Source organism: Leuciscus leuciscus (assembly GCF_965113295.1).
Source record: "Leuciscus leuciscus genome assembly, chromosome: 21".
Lineage (NCBI taxonomy): Eukaryota > Metazoa > Chordata > Actinopteri > Cypriniformes > Leuciscidae > Leuciscus > Leuciscus leuciscus.
Window position 1 is genome coordinate 23,673,184 of NC_138745.1, and position 20,582 is coordinate 23,693,765.

At 38.7% G+C, this 20,582-nt stretch overlaps 1 protein-coding gene across 2 annotated transcripts in view; it reads left to right on the forward strand.

The window, feature by feature from the left end:
- The first annotated feature begins 879 nt into the window (after positions 1-879).
- prkcea (protein kinase C, epsilon a) overlaps positions 880-20,582 on the forward strand; it is a 65,375-nt gene continuing 45,672 nt past the window's right edge. Inside the window, exons 1-2 of one of the 2 annotated variants that reach the window (XM_082151753.1) lie at positions 880-1,932; positions 17,299-17,362. In XM_082151753.1, coding sequence (XP_082007879.1) covers positions 1,585-1,932; positions 17,299-17,362 — 412 coding nt within the window. In that variant the 5' untranslated portion in view covers positions 880-1,584. The remainder of the gene's footprint in view (positions 1,933-17,298; positions 17,363-20,582) is intronic. The other variant, XM_082151752.1, reaches the window with a different exon arrangement.

The following is a 20,582-nucleotide window of genomic DNA, read 5'->3' on the forward strand; positions in this document are numbered from 1 at the left end:
GTGATGTCTGGTTCACTATCTTCGTGGGGACTCTAGACATAATGACTTTTATACTGTACAAACTGAATATTCTATCCTTACACCCTACCCCTAAACCTACTTGGCACAGAAAACTTTCTGTATTTTTACATTTTCAAAAAAAAAAAGAAAAAAAAAAAAAGACTCATGGGGCCTCCATCCCCATGAGTCTGTGTGCATTCAGACACACACACACACACACACACACACACACACACACACACACACACACACACACACACACACACACACACACACACACACACACACACACTTCAATGGTTCTTATAATCCTCATATTGCCAGAAAAAGTGCAAACACATATTCACCTGTGATCCTCATGTAAAATTTGACTCACACTGAAAACCCTTTATTTATTATAGATTATTACGTTTATTTTTTATTTAATATTGTTTAAATAAAATGAACAAAGTTCATTTCAAAGTTCAAACACTTTTTACACAACTGACAAAAGACCTTTTTTCTGATTAACTTTAGGCATTTTAGAATTTAGAATCTCAAATGAACACACACATATGATTTGTATACTACAAACCGTATATTCTATCCCCCTTCACCAAACCTACCCCCAAGCCTACCCAATAATATAATAATAAAAACAACAACAAAAAAACATAAAAACGAGTGTAATTAAAATAGACTTAATTACAACCTACCATATACCCTTCCTTTAACAGACACAGTCTAGACATTTTTGGTCCATATATGAACCAGGCTCTTCTAATCCAACCCTCTGTTTCCCCACGCTGCTGCTCCTCTGTCTGTACACACACGCTCCCCCATCCGGTGCAGAGTGGACGCGACGCGGCGCGGCTTAAATCATCTGACGTGTTTTGCGCATTTCCTGAACTGGCGCTTGAGCGCAGGGAGGGAGAGAGGGAGTGAGTGAGAGGGAGAGGGAGAGGGAGAGGGAGAAAGACAGAGAGAGGGCGAACAGGGAGAAAGGCTGCAGCGCAGAAGACTACATGAGCGTGTAGCTCAAATGCTTTCGCCTTCTCAAATCAACAAAGAAAAGAAGCAGCTGAATATCTCGGCGAGTGGATGGCAATAGTCTCCGAGCGGTTCGTCAGCAGACTGGGAGAAGGAGGTATCCCAAACGCCTCTCCCACTCAACGCATACGGGGAAACGAATAGTACAAGACAAACCCTTCAGAAGACCATCACATTTGGGATATTTTCCTCTATATTATTGCCGATATTTTGCCTGCTGGACTCTGTTCCTCTACTCAGCGCTATTCCACACGTAGGGAATCCGATTGTTTACGTATGCTTTCCCATTACGAGTAGAGACGGATCGTAAACAAACACAGGAGCCTCTGGGTTTGCATATCGCGTTTTTGCATCCTATTTGATTGTTCAGCTCAAATGAGAGAATCAGGTTGATCCGTGTAGTGGTTTGAGGAATTTAATCATCACAGCATCCATCTATATGTGCATGTATACTGATGACGTGATGACATCTATGGGTATAGCGACCCCCTGAATCAAAACCTAAAACCGTCTGTTCCTGCAAAGAAGCCAGCTGCATCTCACTTGAGCGTCATCATGGTGGTTTTTAATGGAGTGTTGAAGATCAAAGTTTGTGAGGCACTGGACCTGAAGCCCACTCCATGGTCGCTCCGACATGCAGTTGGACCAAAGACCCAGACCTTCCTACTGGACACGTACATTGCCCTCAACGTGGACGATTCACGTGTGGGCCAAACTTCTACCAAGCAAAAGACGAATAGTCCAGCTTGGAATGATGAGTTTGTAACGGAGGTATATGATGGGAAGAGAATTGAACTGTCCGTCTTTCACGACGCACCAATTGGCTATGATGACTTTGTGGCCAACTGCACTATTCAGTTTGAGGACCTGCTGCAGAATGGCAGTAGGCACTTTGAAGATTGGGTATGTTTATCTCACAATTTATTGCATGATGTGTAATCACTTCAATCTGGCTCCTGGGGGCCCCTCAACACTACACATTTTGGGTGTCTTACTATTCTCTCACATCCAAGGTTATGGAGCACTTCTAATGAGACATGATTGAGAAACACTGGTGTAATCTAGTCCAGTGGTTCTCAATCCCGGTCCTGAAGTAGCCAGCACTGGACATAATGGATGTCTACCTTTATTTATCACACCTGATTGATATAATCCGCTCATATTGCTGCACAAAGACCTAAAGCTGGTGTGGAGACATCCAAAATGTGCAATTCTGCGGTCTTGCTGACTTAAAAAAACAAAAAACACTGATCTGTTGTCTAGGCCATAATTTTCATCTGTTGTCTAGGCCATAATTTTCACAGGGACTGGTCGGTTTTGGATTCTCCTCAGCAAAGCCCCTTGTTTCCCAGCCTTCCTCGGGTTCTCACGCTCTGGGGGTTTTCCCATTTTTTGACAAAACATGTTCTGCTGCTGTTGAATCCAGACCTACATTTACCATTTCCGTCAAGTGAAGCTGTTTTGCAAATTGCCTTCATGAGATGTAACGCTCCCATGCCAGAGAAGGAAATAATCAATGCCCATTATGCAAGCTGTAAAACAAGTTTGACACAGTTTGCTAGATGTATATGTTACAACCTGTCATTTATCTGGCCATGTTTTCTGAAAAATGATGGTACCTGTAGGATAGCACTGCCATATAGACCTGAGTGTCTCACCTTGCCAGTCACCTTATTTTGGATTCTGACCACTTGGTAGAAATAGGCCCATTTAGAGCTCAATTCACTGGCTTTCATTAGAGTTTTAATAGTATTGGGCTCTTTTGTGTCTTCTCTTTTGAGTGTTTCTTTTCTAATGAAAAGAAAGGCTATGTGCATTATAGACTGTAATATTGTTTGCAATTACATGCTATTGTGTGTTTTTATAGGGTGTATAACACACATAAAAACTTGTCATTATTGTTTTACAATAGTCTAAAAGTTGAATGTTTTGATGCTGCTGTGTTATAATGTGTTTCAGTGTCATGGAAAAATAGCCAGAGATTAATTTAGCATTCTAATCATGCCTGGAATTATGAGTTGGTCTGTTATATAATCTTTGTCCAGCTGAGGGGCTGCAGTGGGGAGTGCTTTGTATGTTTGGTCGTTAGACACCCAGGGAAAGGTCAGGATATATCGATTATGTCGCTGCATTGGTCAATCTTCCCCTCCTGTTGGCAACTCGCACTGTAAATGTGTTAGGCGAGAGAGTGAGAAGGAAATCAATTTAATCTCTGCATTCCCCCATCACGGCTTTGATGACCTGCCTAATCATAACACACCCTGAGCCCTCTGTCTCACCGTCAGCTCTTTATTTCACCTGTGTACTAAAGAGATTTGACAAGTAAAAAATTGTTAACCCATCCCAGTTATATATGCTAAACTAATTTTTCCGCTTTTGCAAATATTGCTTCTTTCCAAATGCAAACCTTCCAAATGCATTGTCACAAATGTATAAGTTATTGTTGTTGTTTTTTCTGTTAGACTGTTAGTCTGGTTTTGACTGTTGAAAGGGGAATGCATTGCATTCACTATGCCAATGCCAATCATTAAAAATAACATGGCTCAACAAAAAGGGCATATGTTAATTATGGCAAATGCATCTGACGTAATTGAAGCTGAACGTTTTGTCAGACTTCATAGCTACAGATACGCTTGATAACAACGATTCAGACAGAAGCTCTGGTATGTCTAATTTTCCAGAGAGTCAGAGATGTACAATCTTCATCTGCCATGTCTTGTTTATGCAAATTAATAAAGCAAGAGTTTGCTTTCAAGAGACAAGTGACCGGAGACGGAGGGTAATCAGGGTTGTGCGCCATTCAAATTTGAATTGAGAATGTTTGAAAATCAATTCCTGAGCTGAAACAGAATTTGAGTTGAGTTGACATACATTTTAATTGAAATATTAAGAAGTACAATGCAAAGAAATTAATGTAACAGTATTTGTTTTTTCTAGAAAAGCAACTTAAAACAAACTAGTGGTTTGATAAATCCTTGTTTTAAAGTGTTTGAAATGTAAAAAGCTTTGAAAGCCTGGAAATGTAGGTTTTCAGGCTTTGCAGAGATCGAGAATAACATCTAGATAGATAATATACAGTAGTTAATAATATTAATTTAATTAACTTTTGTGGACTTTTCTTTTAACTGTAATTCAGTAAATTCCTCTTCCTGTCATTCCAATTCCAATTTTAATTAAACTTCCTGTAGGATATGGTCAATTCAATTAAAATTCCAGCTCATGAATTGAAAGGAAGTCAGTTCTTTAATTCTGGATTTTACACAAACTTGTTGGTGATGTGATATTTAATTTGTTGGAGCATTGTTTCGTTTTTTTCCTATTAGAATACATGGCGTATGATGTAATGAGCCTTAGGATGGAAACTTCCTGAAGTTTTTGGTGTTCTCTCGAATGAATAGAGGGTCAATATGTCTGAAAAAGTAACCAAATGAGGCCATTTTTAGGAAGACAGTTGTTTCTTGGCTCGTCATTTGAGCAGCAGAGGTCGGAGCCAGACGTCTCCCGAGAAACCCACACTGTTCACGCAGTGGACTCACATCCAATGAGTTTCATCTGTACATTTACTCCCACTGTTACCCACACAGGTGGAGCTTTATTCTGCTTGGAACAAGGAGAGCATGCCTACTAATTTGGATAACCACCTCTGCTTCAACAAACACATACAAACACACAGAGAAACAGTAGCAGCAGTGTTACAAAACTGTTTAGGGAAAAAAGTAACCGAACAGGACCTATAACCCTAAAGAAGACGCTATTGTGTCATGTTTGTTGCTTTACCACTTCTCTGTTGGGTTTCTGGCCTGTAATCGTTCCCCAATCATGTTGCGGTGGCCTGGTATGATGCAACAAATTTTTCAGAAATTGCACCACTTTTGGGTGCACACACACCTCTTAAGCTGATGGTTAGTTGGGTTTGAGTAGACGTGTTAGCTGTTTGTGTAGCTTTTAGCAGAAGAGGTAATTGGAGCCTGGTCTTTGTGGATGGTTCTCAGACACTACTAAGACACAGCCTCCCGTCTTTGTTGTGTAAGGGCAGGAACAGACTGAATAATTTACAACCCTTCCATCAGCCTCTTTATGGAATGTCTGACCCTGCAGAGATCACCCACAACACCCCTAGCTCAAGTTAGCAACAATCCCATTATCACCAGCGAAAGTGGCCCTTATCTTTAGGGATATCTCTGCCTTCAGTTACCAGCCTTTTACTGAGGGGTCGTCTGTGGAGAATTGGAGAAAGAGGGAGAACTTCTGTTGATCTTGTAGCCATTCATTCGCTCTTGTCTTTTTCGGGTTCATTCATTCTGCTTCCTCATATTGTCCTCCTCCTGCTATCCCTCTGCTTCCTTCATTTTCTCTCTACTGGGTTTCCTTCCCTTCCATCTTGTTGTCCGAACTATCCTTGTTAATTTCATAGATATTTATGCTCCTGAGATTATGTCCAGTCCATTACAAACCAGCTCCAAATGCTTAAAATACATTTCACTCGGAGTGTTGCTTTAGCCACAGATAATGAGCTTTAAAGGCCTGCAGTTTCCTTAATGTCTTTCCACTGCATTTCAGCTTACATTACAGTTATCGATTGCACTCAGTATTTTACAGGTTTATGCCCAGCAGCTCTCTTTCCATTGTGTCTTCTTAAATGTTGGTGTTAGCTATACAGTTCTTCCTTGACATTGACATCATCTTCCCTCACTTCTTCCTGGCCATTTGCGCAAATAGGCCAGGCTGAGGCTAAAACACCAACTGCTCCCCCTACTTGGCATACCGTTGCCAGAAGAACCCATATCATCCTTTTGCCAAGCCAAAGCGCATCAGAGCTGGGTGTTGATTGAGTTCTTTCCCATCAGCGTATTTATGCTTCTAGACTAAGGTGGCAACATGTCAACTTGCACAGACAGAAACCTTCTCACGTCAATCTGTTTGTTGCACATCGGTTCAGTGTTTTTCATCAGTTCTCAAATCTCGGGATTTGAGGGGGAAGGGGGAATTGTGGGTAAGCAGGGATCAGTCCATCCAGCAGCACTAATTAATTTCATGAAAGGACTCGATGAGAGACCGGTGAAATGTCTTTATATGTTTGTTATGTCTGTCCTCATTCGTTCATCTTGTGTAGTTTGGCTTGTGTGTGAGTGTGCTTTACAGTTTTGTGTGTCGCCGGCGGTTGTCTAGCTTTCACATGCTGCGTTGAGCTCTCGCCTGGGGCACATTGAGCATGCTTACAGTGAAAGGGAACAATACAGGTGACATATGAGATACTCTGGCAAATATGCCTGATCTGCACCGCTATCTACATGACCCAGTTACACTCACACTCATACTCTCAGGTCCACAGCTAAATACAGCACATGTGTGAATATCTATCTTCTCTTTGTAGCTAGTGCTAATGGGTTTTAAACTTCTGACTTGTTGATCTTTAGTGTGGATTCAGGGGGAAGTTAATGTAGTACAAAAATTAGTGATGGAAAATGGGATCAATTCCAATGTGATGGATTTCACATTGATCTTGGAGCTTTGAGGCCATTTCTCTTGGTTCCAGTGTTGGCATAGTTTTACGTTTTTACTTTTTGGGTATAATTTAAGGTCCTTCATGGGGTCAAGATTGTTTTTTTGAAATTAGTACTTTTATTCAGCAAGGACACTGTTGTTTTGAATAAATGCTGTTCTTTTGAACTTCCTATTCATCAAAGTTTCCACAAAAATATTAAACAGCAAGATACTAACAAAATGTTTCTTGAGCACCAAATCAGCATATTAGAATGATTTCTGTATGATCATGTGACACTGAAGACTGGAGTAATTCAACTTTGCCATTACAGGAATAATTTATATTTTAATATATATTAAAATAGGAAAAAATAAATAAATAATTGTAATAGGCTTTTGAACGGTAGTGTATATATTTCAAAATGAATTTCTAATGATCTTTTAGGCACTATAGGAGCATATTATGCTTGTTAATGTTACAAATTGAAGCTGCATTCCGTAACTTTTTTGGGTTAAAAATTATCCAAAATAAATTTTTGAGCAAGTACATAACCAGCCAGTGTTCAAAACTATTTCTTGCCTTAGCTCGATTCAAAACGGTAAGCTTGTAATAATGTTTTTAATTCCAGTGGTACTGGTGGATTTCCGCGGGAAATTCGAGCATGTCTTTGCGTCATGACGTCACATCTGTACACATAAAGAAGGTGTCTCGGCTAGTAGGCGATATTGCGTGTTAGGATGTTGGAGGTGGAGATTTATAGCCTTTTCTCACAGCACTTGATATAATTAAACTTATCAATTTGATGGCGGATCCAGAAAGGTTCAAACGACAATCACCAGTGACAACTGGAGATTCACCCGTTGTAAAATGCAAAAGATTTCATTCAGACTTCGGAGTGGCTACAGAAAAAAAGAGACTGCAACCGGGCCCATGCGAAAACAAGGATAATATTAAGGGCATTAAAGGTTGTATCAGTGATTTCAGGCCCCCCCCAAAAAAGATCACATTCATCTAATCTTTCCTAACGATCCACTAGCTGCCCGCCCCATAAACATGCCGTCAAAAAACCGCGTCTCTGTAGGCAGCCTAGGCTCTGAGATCTGCACACAAAAACAATTGGTTTCACCAACCACTCAAAACCAAAACAAATAGTGTTCCAACCAATAACCGACAGGGGGACGGTGTTGTTAGATGAATGTGATTTTTTATTTTATTTTTTTTGGGCCTGAAATCACTGATACAACCTTTAAATGTAGTCACGCTATGCTGATGTTGTTAATATTAACAATTTGAGAACAAAGTATAATTTGCACGGTTTGACGTGATATGATAAGCGATCGTTAGATTTAATCAGTGCGATTTACTGCAATGGGTTTTTTTTTCCTTAGTTGGTCAGAACAAAAGTGAATGTTACTTACTTGTTCAGATGACATTTTCCGGTGAAAATTCTTATGTTGGTCATACTTCCACAAAGTAGAATCTGTGATTCCGAATGACAGTATCCACACCGGCGCGGTGACTGACAGACGCACATTCTCCTCAAAACATTGGATTCATCCGCACTGTGCCGTGCCGAGGCACAACCCACGCAAAGTTGATAATTCCGCGAATAACTGCAATTGCAGATTTCGAACAGAGATGGCGACAAAGAGGAAAAACCACAGTCTGCAGCTTTAAATGTATTAGCATACATTTCTGCTGAAAAAATTAAAGAACTAAAGTGCTCATATGGCCCACAGAGGGGCCAAAGTCTCCCATCATCACCATCATCATATCTGCTGTCATCTTCACTGCAGGAGCCCGCAACAGACTTGAATCCTCTCAGCACCCTGTTCACACTCTGCATGTGCACACACACACACACATACCAGTGTACCACAACCATCAGCGTGTGTGAGCATGCTCGCTTTATGCCTGAGATTAAATCAAAGTAATTCACACCTCATGATGTTTGAGACACAAAGGCTTGTAGTCTGTTCCTGTGCTCGCAGTTACATGAACGTTTTATCTCCAGATGGCTGTTTTCATTTTGTCTGGTCTCTTTTTGCGCTATTTACTAAATTAAAGCCGCGAAGCCCTCTCAGAACCCAGTGTTTATACAAAGTGAATTCCAATCAGACCTTCAAAGGTTCTCATTATTAGTCTGTATCATGAATAATGCACAATTAGCCCTGGTGTGGTGTCTTATTAGTAATTCATGGAGCTCTGAAGGTTTCACTCAGAGCGGTGTGTTCACGGAGCTGAATGTACTCGTATGGCCACATTTGTGTGTGATTTTTGAGTGTGAATGGGAGCCGTGCGTGCCGCTCAGCCGTCATGCTGAGGCTCTGCTGTTGACAGATGGACGTAGGAGGACTGTTGCTGAGCTCAAACTGTCTTAAAGAGAGGGAAAGGATGAGGAGAGTATAAAGGAGGAGAGGGTGAAATTGAGGAGGAGTGGAAAGAAAGTGTTCCTCTGTTTAATCCTAGCAGAGAGATTCATTTAGAAATCAGTGGCACATGTGTTTAAAACTTCTTAGACCTAGTTTTGATTTCCCAAGTGCACAGTTTGGAGAAGTGTTTTCAGTCGCACACGGTATTTCTGTCTCTCTCTCCCGCATCCCTACAGTGGGCTCTGCTATAGTCAAATCAACAGTCCTAATAGGACTAACAGCTTAATGTGATATACTTGACCACAGTCTCATCCTTTCATATTTAGTTTTTAAAGAAACAGGCTGTTTTTTTTTTGTATAGTCGGGAATGGATTGACGCATTACTTTTTATATTTAGTCCTGAGATGCGGATCCATAAATCGCTACCTCCTCCGTGTATACTGAATGTACAAGATAGAAATGCAGCATAAGCTGTCTTCCCAGTGCGTCATACAAACTAATTCAAACTTCATGTTTATATTGAAGGGTTAGTTTACCAAGAAATAAAAAATCCGACATTATTTACTCACCCTCATGTTGTTCCAAACCTGACTTTGTGAAACATAAAATAATATATTTAAAAAATTTCTCTTTTTTTTTTTTTTTTTATGAAGTGAAATTTGATGATTTTCTAGTGATTTTCTTCCCCTGTCATATATGGATTTGGAACAACCTGAGGGTGAGTAAATGTCCGTTCACACCAATGATGAGAACTATAACAATACGTTTTTAATAATCGTTCTAATTCTATGAGAACAGTCCACACCACAACTATAACGATATCAACACAGAGGAAAAATATCATTGCAGTCATTTCAGAATGATTTTTGTTCCAACTGATCAATGATCAAAAATTCACAGCCAATCAGAATCCATCTTTCTTAAAATACCTTAAGCATTTAAAACCGCAGATGATTTAAAGGGATAGTTCACCCAAAAATGAAAATTCTGTCATTAATTACTCACCCTCATGTTATTCTTCTTCGGAAACACAAATGAAGATCTTTTTGATGAAATCTGAGAGCTTTCTGTCCCTCCATAGACAGCTACACAACTACCACTTTGACGCTTAAAAACTAATCCATATGAATTGAGCGTTTTAGTATCAATTTTCTGAAGAGACTTGATCGCTTTATATGGTGAACAGATTGAATTGAGGCTTTTATTCACATATAAACATTGATTCATCAACTCACACATCAGTTGTGGTAAACAGGAGCTCAAGCATATTTGCTTGAAGTGCGAGAACCAATGAGGTTCATTCTCGTGTTACGCAGCATGTTTGAGCTTCTGCAAGAGGTTTGTTCTCACGCGTCAAGCAGATAAGGTTTGATTGAGCTTCTGTTTATGTTCACTGATCAGTGTTTAAATGTGAATAAAAGCCTAAATTCAATCTTTTCATCATATAAAGAAATCGAGTGTCTTCAGAAAATTTTGTCTAAACCTCTCAATTCCTATGGATTAATTTACGATCTCTTTATGAACTTTTTGAAGCATCAAAGTCTCAGTTGCGTAGCTGTCAACGGAGGGACAGAAAGCTCTCAGATTTCATCAAAAATATCTTCTTTTGTGTTCCGAAGATGAATAAAAGTCTTATGGGTTCGGAACGACATGAGGGTGAGTAATTAAAGGGATACTCCACTTTTTTTGGAAAGGCTTATTTTACAACTCCCCCAGAGTTAAACAGTTTCTTACCGTTTTCGAATCCATTCAGCCGATCTCCGGGTCTGGCGGTAGCACTTTTAGCATAGCTTAGCATAGATCATTGAATCGGACAAGACCATTAGCATCTTTCTCAAAAAAATGACCAAAGAGTTTCGATATTTTTCCTATTTAAAACTTGACTCTTCTGTAGTTACATCGTGTACTAAGACCGACGGAAAATGTAAAGTTGTGATTTTCTAGGCTGATATGGCTTGGAACTATACTCTCATTCCTGCGTAATAATCAAGAAACTTTGCTGCCATACCATGGGTGCAGCAGGCGTAATGAGCCTATTTCCCAAAAAAGGGGAGTATCCCTTTAATGAGAGAATAAGTGCATGCTTATAATAAACAGGACATTATCTTCTGTTGATGCTAATGTAGTTGTCGTTATAGTTCTCTTTATATTCATCGTTCTTGGTGTGGACTGGCCTTAAATTAATAATAAAAAAATATATAAAAAAATCTGAAACCTGTTGTTTCAAAAACCTCATTTTGTTTTTTGATCACTGAGCAGTGCTAAGCATTTTTCCATGGAGACGCGCATTCGGGAGAGCGTTAGCGGCATGTGTTCTCTGTGGCTTGTGGGTATCTGTTTGCACAGCGGTGATTAGAACCGAGAGAGGGCGAGTTAAGGCCAATGAGGGGTGCAAATTCAGGCACTGGAGGACAGTAACCAGAGCAAGAGTTTGTTTTCTTTGTGTTGTACTTGATATCCTTTCCGCATACACACCACAGACCACACTGGCATATGCACATGTGTGAAGCAACTGGTCCCGAAGTGATTTTTAGCGGATGTATGAAGTCAGTTCTCCTCAAGTTCTCACAGGTGTCCTAACAGACTAACCACAGGTGTCATCACATTAACTATTGAAGATGTTCCACTAACATCCCAGATACTTTCCAGAAACTGTACAAATACTTCTTGTTGCAACTTTGAACAATAGTTGTATGTGTTATTTTGAAATGTTGTGCTTTACAAACATTGAAAGGTATACTTGTGAGTACAACCTTGTCTCTGATAATTCTCCTCACATTCCATACAGGAGAAATTAAACTAGACACAAATGAGACAACTGTTTACATTCAGTAAGACAACTGATCTTTGTAATCGTTGTGGATAGTATTTCTCAAATAATTTGGTCTTTTGAATGAATTTGAGAAAAGTTCATATTGAAATTTGTAGGATTTGGTATCTTGGCAAATCTGTTTTTTTTAGAAAGTCTGTGAGGCAGGAGACTCTTCTCAGTATCTGTTTGTTCTCTATTTCTTTTAATGTCTGTCTAGGAGAAACAATTGAGATATTAAAGCGATCTCATATGTGATATCTCTTTTCTAAGGGGAGGGACAGTGAGACAGTGAGCCTCTTGAGCTGTGGGTGTGGACGAGGTTGAGCCACAGGGTGTTACATAAGAGGAGCTGATTATGTCCCACAGCTTATCTCTGGGTTTATCCTCCCTTTCTCCCCATTCTCTCTCTCTCTCTCTCTCTCTGAATTTTTCTCTTTTACTTCCCAGTTACGTTCTCATGATATCCATATGATGCCTTTAGTTTGACCCCCAGTAGCATCCACTGTTTTAATTGGTTTTGTGCATGCTACAGTGACTTGTGCGAAAGTTTGAGACGGTGTACTTAAATATGAGGAAATGAACTACACATCCCATGAAGCATTGCAAATGGTACTCCAATCAGAAACAACAGTGCAAAATAATAAAACTATTGACCTATAGTGAGCTTAGTATGTAATTTATAATTATTAAAGCACTATTTTTGTAATGATAAATGAAGATTACTCAAAATATGTTTATGCAAATATTTTAGTAGTTATAAAAGCAGATTTTGGCTTTTTTAGAATTGATGAATTAGAATAAATTTTCAAAAGCAAAGTTGTGTGTATTCTATGCATTCTGTGTAGGTGTGAACAGTCAGTTACAGTGGTACGTATGAGATCCGTGTGTGAAAAAGGGGGAGCAAAAAGGACAGAAAGAGAGAGAAAGCCTCAGAGATGCCACAGAGGAAGAAAGAAACAGCACAGAAAAAGATAAAGGCAGTAAGAAACAGTTTCTCTTTGCAAGTAATGTGATCTAACACTCTGTAGCAGTGCTGCTGTGCATTATTCAAAAGGGACAAATCAGTATTGATTGACAGACTGTTGTACATCTGTCTGCACTCTGTGTCTGTGTCTGTGTGTGTCTGTGTCTGTCTGTGTGTTTTCTTCACTTGTTCATTGTATAAAAGCTATATTTCTTAAATGTTATCAGTATAATATACATGGTTGGCATGTATGCATTTGACAACCTTCTGACACAAATTCAACAGACAGATTAACTACATCAGTTTGTCCAGTCTCAGTAAGCAAGAGGTTTTAAAGTAATGCACTAATGCACTGTGGGGTGAGGAAGTCTGAGACCACGTTTAAAATTAATCTCATTTAAACCTAGAAATGAAAGTAAAAAAGAAAAGAAAAGTAAAACAAAGAAATGTTATGACTTAAAATTATTTAGAAAAATGTAACATTCTGTTCTATTTCTGGGTCACTTATTAAATAATAAAGGGAACTTTTATTTGTTGTAATGCTGGAAAAAAAATGGTTGGTGATATAATTGTATTACATATTTTATAACTGCAGGTTCACTAGTTATCTCAAACTTTTGGGCCCCATTATATTTTTACAATTCAGATGTCATTAAAATGCAGTTAATGCAACTTTTTAGACTTAATTTGCTCCAGTTTTACTGAGAAAGATATTTAATAGCAGCATCTTTTGAGCCATATAAGAGAGACTGGTATCATGCCACAGGCTCTGTTTTCTTTCACATGAGTTCTTCTCTTGTCATATTTGGCCTCGTCTCAAATTATGTATGTGACATAGACTTTGCTTGCCTGCATTTGCACATGCAAGTAAAGACAACAAAATAGTTTTTCATTTGTCATTTTAGGATTCAGTTTATGCTTATAAGCAACCCTGTATCTCTGCAGATAGAGCCAAAAATGATTTCCTTAACCAATGTTTTGTCTTTGCCCCCAGTAAAAAAAAATAAAAAAAAATTATATATGTATATATTATGTATGCATGTGTGTCTTTAAAACAAAATGTATTTTATTAAGTATTTATTTTTTAATAAAGATTTTTTTCTCTTTTTGTTCCTTATGCAAATTGGTTTTATGCATAAATATCATAATATTTTATTAGATTTACAGTGTGGTAAAAAAAAAAAAATCATTAAAGGGGTCATCGGATGCCCACAAGTTGGTATGATTCTTTAGGGTCTTCATGTACAGTTTGTAACATATTTTGGTTAAAATTCCTCAATGGTTGTGTAAAACAACACCCTTTTTACCTATAGGTTAAAAAAAAAATAGCTCTGTTCACAGCGACCCGTTTCGGTGCATGTCTCTTTAAATGATAATGAGCAACTGCTCATTACACCTCTCTCTTCCGTAGGCCGTGTGTGTTGACACAAGTAAAGTGCTGCCTTGGCTGACTTTATACAAATGGCTGAGGGCGGAAATATGCTAATACGGGACAGTCCGTCAGTGGTTGTGGGCGGGGCATGAGCAATATTACATCATACTGCTCAGAAAATCCCAATGGCTTGATTATTGAGAGTGTTGAAAAAAAGGAGTGAATGGATTTTTTTCATTGTATGGTGGTTGTGTCCACACACTGCAAAGATACACTATATGCAAACACCATATAAAAGTGAATTTTGCATTCGATGACCCCTTAAAGTAAATCTTAACTTAAATTTAAAATTTTAAGTTAAAATCTTATTTAAATATTTTACTGGAGAAAAAGACAAAAAATATTGATTTAATATTGAAAAACATTGTTTTAAGCATAAATCTAACATAATTAGTAACGTTTATACTTAAATCAAGAACAACTATTTGCAAATGGAACAAGAAAAATAAAGTTTAGGGAAAAAGTTGAAAAAGTCTTTGAAGGATGTTTAGACATTGTTTGCTGGAAAACTAGACAAAAATCCTTTTAAAGAAAATGTGCGCCTTGATGACTTTAACTAGAATGCCGTCTGCAGGCTGTACTGACAGCAGCTTTGGAAAGAGCTTTCATACATACATACACGACCAGCAACTTGCCAACATTGTTTAGCAAAGCATGATACTGGTTTCCTGGAGAGTGTCATCGGGGAGACTAGAACACACCGCTCTATCCTTGCACGTTCACACTCACACACATGCAGTGGCCTTTCCTTCCTCTGCTAAATTTAGTGGCCGTTGCACCTCAGAGACAAACACACTCAAGGAGGCTGCTGTTGCGTTGAATGGAATCTCATGACATCACAGGAAGGGGGGTGGGGGGACTGAATAACCGACATGTCATCACCCTGTTAGCATTTCAGATGACATCACCAGTGGTTCTGCAGTCGTAACTTTCGTCTTACAGTGATTTAAAGGGATAGTTCACTCAAAAAAGAAAATTCTGATGTCATTTACTTACCCCCATGTCATCCCAAACCCATAAGCCTTTGGTTAATCTTCCAAACACAAATTTAGATATTTTTAATGAAGTTTGAGAGTTTCTGTCCCTCCACTGAAAGTCCAGGTAACAAAAACCTAAGATATATAAAGGTGTCGTAAAACGAATCAATATGAATCGATTGATTTAATCCAAGTCTTGTGAAGAGATACAATCGCTTTATATGATGAACAGACTTAAAGGGATAGTTCACCCAAAAATGACAATTAGCCCATGATTTACTCACTCTCTAGTCCTATCTCTATCCTAGGTGAATATGACATTCTTCTTTCAGACAAATACAATCAGAGTTATATTGAAAAATGTCCTGGCTCTTACAAACGTTTCCAAGGGTGGGCTAATTTTCATTTGTGGGTGAACTGTCCCTTTAATTTATGTTTTTATTTACATATGGACACACAAGCTTCCATGTTTGCCAAATGTGATTGTGCTCTTATGTATGTGTGTCGATCATTGTTTAGATGTAAATAAAAGCCTAAATTAAATCTGTTCATCATATAAAGTGATTTTAGCTCTTCACAAAATGACTTTTTCGAAGATTAACCAAAGTCTTGATAATGACTGGATTTTTATTTTTGGTTGAACTATCCCTTAAAAGCTATTGATTATAATTTCATCAGATGACTGCAGGTCTGATGTGTTCGAGAGGGCAGTTTTGAGAGTGCGACACGACAGGCTCGGTTTTCGAAAGTGCAGCAAATTTTGATGATTTCATCAGGAATTAAAGGGATAAATCAGGTTTTTCCCCTTAGCTTAGAGAGCAGGTAGCCTGGAAATCCAGAACCAAATCTGAAAGATTAAGGGTCGACTAATGAAAATCGCCCAGCTCGAGGGGCGGCACCAAGCATGCATTTGATAATCTCACTGCACGCAATTGGATAACACTACGACCAATCACAACAATAAGCCCTATATACGCTTAGCTACCAGCGGAGCTAACTGGTAGATTAGACTCTTGCAAAACAGCAAAAACGTCCTTCTTGCAAAGGAAGGATTCGAGCGCCGTCGTCTGTTCCTCTATTAGATAAAAAGCCCAAGTCTAACTCGTTCATTATAGCGGCCAAAGCCGTTTCAAACAACTGGTGTTCATCCATAGCCATCTTGCAATGTTTACTAATGACTTTGACGTCACAGCGCTGTCGTCATCTGTTTAGCTCGCCTCTGGCCCGCCTATATCAGATAACCCGATGTGATTGGTGCAGCTCGGATACAAGGGCATATTTAATGAGCATCATTACTCGACACCAGAGTAACTCGCTGAGCAAATTCAGTTTGTGCTCTCACGAGAACTCTGGATTTCCAGGGTAGAGAGCAGGTTAAACTCAGGGCAAAACGACAGAAGCGCAACCTCCACGGCACAAACTGTGACTGAAATCTGGGCAAACGAAATCTGTTCTGCTGCAAAGCTTGTGCTGTTCTTCATGTCCTAATTCCTGTATTCAGGAAGAGGACCGGTAGTGCTGATCTGGCACCGGGTCCGCAGTGTCCCTGACGATCTAGATCACTGTGAAGAGAAAAATAAAACAGGCCTCCTATTTTGAGACGCTCTATGAATGCAGCTCGATATCTCTCTCTCTCTCCGACACCTCCATCCACCTCCACATATGCACCGCAGGGCCCGTATTTTCGCTCTCTCTCTCTCTCTCTCTCTCTCTCTCTCTCTCTCTGCATAATAAGCTTAAGCAGTGGTTTCCTGACATTGTGGATCTGGTGCCTCTCCCAGCTCCTCTCCCCCACGCGGAGTTGATGGAGAGTGGGCGTCGAATCTCGGCTAGGCATCGGGCCCATGTGGGGTCTGCGTGGGTCGCTCGGGGATGTGCTGCACTGGCAGGAAATTGTTTGAAAAGGAATTATAAAACCGAAGCAGTTTCCCTGCCAACTCTCTGCCACCCTCCATCCTTAGAGACAACAAAAAGAGGCAGAGAGCAGGAAGTTAGTGAGCGCGTGTGCGAGGGGCCCATCCCTGTAGAGAGAGATTCACAGAGGGAATCTATTACTGGGATCGTGAACTTTGGCATCAGCTGATAAAAGTAAAGGTGATGTTGAATTGAGATGTTTACGGAACGTGTTCACAAAGTCAGTGGATAATGTGCTTCTGGATGAATTCGTCTTCCTTTCGTGCTGAGATGCTGTCCTCTGATTGGTTTCTTTTGTGTTTCCTCTCTACAGATCGACTTGGAGCCTGAGGGGAAAGTTTACGTCATCATTGATCTGTCGGGATCCTCCAGTGAAGGTGAGACTCTTGAGTCCACAGCAAATTAACACAAGAAGTTGACAGAATTGTATGTGTGACGTCAGGCACACAAGGAAATTGCTTACAAAATGTTTTTATTTTATTTTTATAATTATACAATAACATTCAAAAGTTTGGGGTCGTTCATTGGAAATTAATCCTTTTATTCCACAAGAACACATTAAATTGATCAAAACTGACATTTTTAATGTTAATAAAAAAAATGTATCACAGTTTCTACAAAATTATTAAGTGCAACTATTTTTAAATTGATAATAATAAGACATTTTTCTTGATAAAATAACATTTATTCAGTGCAATATCAGAATTATATCAGCATATCAGAATGATTTCTAAAGGAACATGTGACACTGGAGTAATGATGCTGAAAATTCAGCTTTGCCATCACAGAAATAAATTATTAATTAAAATATATTAAAATAGAAATTAGTTTAATTTAATTCAACTGAATTTATTTTAAATTGCATTCATATTTCACAATATTACTAAATAAATAAATAAATAAATGAATGTAGCCTTGGTGAGCATAAAAGACTCAAAAGAAATCTGAAGGTAATATATAAAATGCTTGAATATTAAGTTTAATTTTATGTTAAACAGACTAATGTTAAGTAAAACGGACTAAAATGAATTAATATGAAACAAGTATTTACTCAATTTGAACAAAAATGAACATTTCTTTTGTGCTATCATTGACAACTGAATAGTAATGATCTGAGAACTGGTTTGTCTGTCCTGATGGTGGGTGTTTGATAGATTCATGAAATCCTCTTGGTTTTGTTATACATCATTAGTGCATCAAGAGAAAGGCCTGTGCCAAGATACTTATGAGATGAAGTGTGTGTGTGTGTGTGTGTGTGTGTGTGTGTGTGTGTGTGTGTGTGTGTGTGTGTGTGTGTGTGTGTGTGTGGAAAGAAGCAGTGTCCATTAGGGAAATCCCACTCTTTAACTCGTGTGTGTGCGTGTGTGTGTGTGTGTGTGTGTGTGTGTGTGTGTGTGTGTGCGGGGGCTGAAGCTGTTCTTTCCTGGGTGTGTATCAAGCATATGTTCTGAGAGCCCACTCACAGACCTGAGGCTGGTGCTGGGAGATGCCTTTCTCCAGTTGAGGTTAACTAATGATGCAGACTCGAATCAGAAATGCTGGACTGTGATTCAGAAATAGCTTTGATTCCCCACTCCGGTTATAACTGACTGGATGCATTAATTGAGATGATCATGACAGATAATCTTCATTGAATAACAATCTGACAAAGGAGTGTTCCTGTGTTTTAAAGGGGATAGTTCACCCAAAAATGAAAATTCTGTTATCATTTACTCACGCCATTCCAAAACCTTATGACTTTTGGTAACACTTTACAATTAGGTTTCATAAGTTAACATAATGTATTAACTAACAATTAATACAATATTTGATACAGTATTTATTCATCTTTGTTAATGTTAGTTAATAAAAAAATACAGTTGTTCATTGCTTGTTTATGTTAGTTCACTGTGCATTAGCTAATGGTAACAAATACAACTTTTGATTTTAATAATGTATTAGTAATTGTTGAAATTAACATTAATTTAGATTAATAAATGCTTTAGAAGGATTGTTCATTCTTAATTCATGTTAAGTACTTAACTTATGTTAACTAATGAAACCTTATTGTAAAGTGTCACTGACTTTTTTTTTTTATCCTATTGAGCAACTGCAAATCACATTTTGACACGTGTATACCAACTTGGCAGATCAGTCCATGTTGCACAAGGTTTGACGTCAAGGATATCAAAAGCAAATGAGATGCATACATTTCAGGAAATCAGGATTTTGAAGTCAAGTCATGCTATGCGAATTTGATAATGGTATCATAATTTGTGCTGTTTTAGCTATAGTTGAACAGTGCAACGCCTGTATCCAGAATTTCTTAGCTCTTTTGTTCAATTTATGGTCAAGACTACAGTCACCATTTTTTTCCCATTCATATGTATGAGAGTGAACCGTCTCTGCCTTTTACAGTCTGTTTTTAACACAAAGTTACTGTATTGTATGGTTTCAGAAAACTTTGAACAAAGGAGTCATATATGGACATGATACTGTTATGATATATATATATATATTTTTTTTTAGCTTAACGGTACTTTTATGACAAATAATAATAGTCTGCTAAATTTGCTAAAAAAAGAAAGAAAAAGTAAACCATACAGATTTGGAATGACATAAGGGTGAGTAAATGATGACCACATATTTGTTTTAGATTTAGCTAGCTCTATTAAAGCATGAATCATTCTTTTCATTTGACAGATTATTGGTGTTTCGACACATAGGCTTCATCAATGAGCTGTGATAATAGACCTGCAAATGTGTACGTTTACGCACAAATGTAAGGAGCAACAAACAACAACACAGCGCCCACACAAAGGCACATCCACACAGTCTCAACAGACAATAAAATGCACACATTCAAGCTCTGTGTCTAAATAATAGTTGTGTTGTCTGGATGTTGCGTTAATCACAGGCCTCTTTTCAAAGGTGTCAGTAAACTGAGGATGAGCTTGGCTGGAGATCACTTAATTCTAGCGTCTCCGTGCAAACAGTCAGTTAGTGCTAATGTGTGACTTTGCTCTGGGCATAAATGAGAGCTCAGCATCCCTCCAGTTTATATCCAGTGGTCTGAGCAAAGCCTTGTTCTGTATTATTGTACATACATCTATTGATCTCTAGTTGATCTTTCATATCGATCCAAAGCACTGCTTGTTCTGACCTGCCTGGGTGGGGTGGGGTGAGTTGACATGCATGAGAATCCCAACAACAAAAAGAAAGATCAGGTCAGTCCAGTATATTAGTAGAGACTGACAAAATATCAATAGATGTGCACACTCTAAAGAACTCCCAGAATGTATCAAAAAGCACTTGCAAAAAAAAAAAAAAAAAACCTTTTTAAAAAGCTCCCTATTAGATCATGAGTTGGGTTGGGAACCAATAGTAATACTAATTTACATTTATATAGTGCTTTTCTCATCACTCAAAGCACTTTACATCTCCACCTGGATGATGCAACGGCAGCCATAGTGCGCCAGAACGCCCACCACACACCGGCTTATTGGTGGAGAGGAGACAGAGTGATGAAGCCAGTCAGTATATATGGGGATGATTAGGAGGCCATGATGATGGACAGAGGCCACTGGGCATATTTGGCCTGAATGCCGGGGTTACACT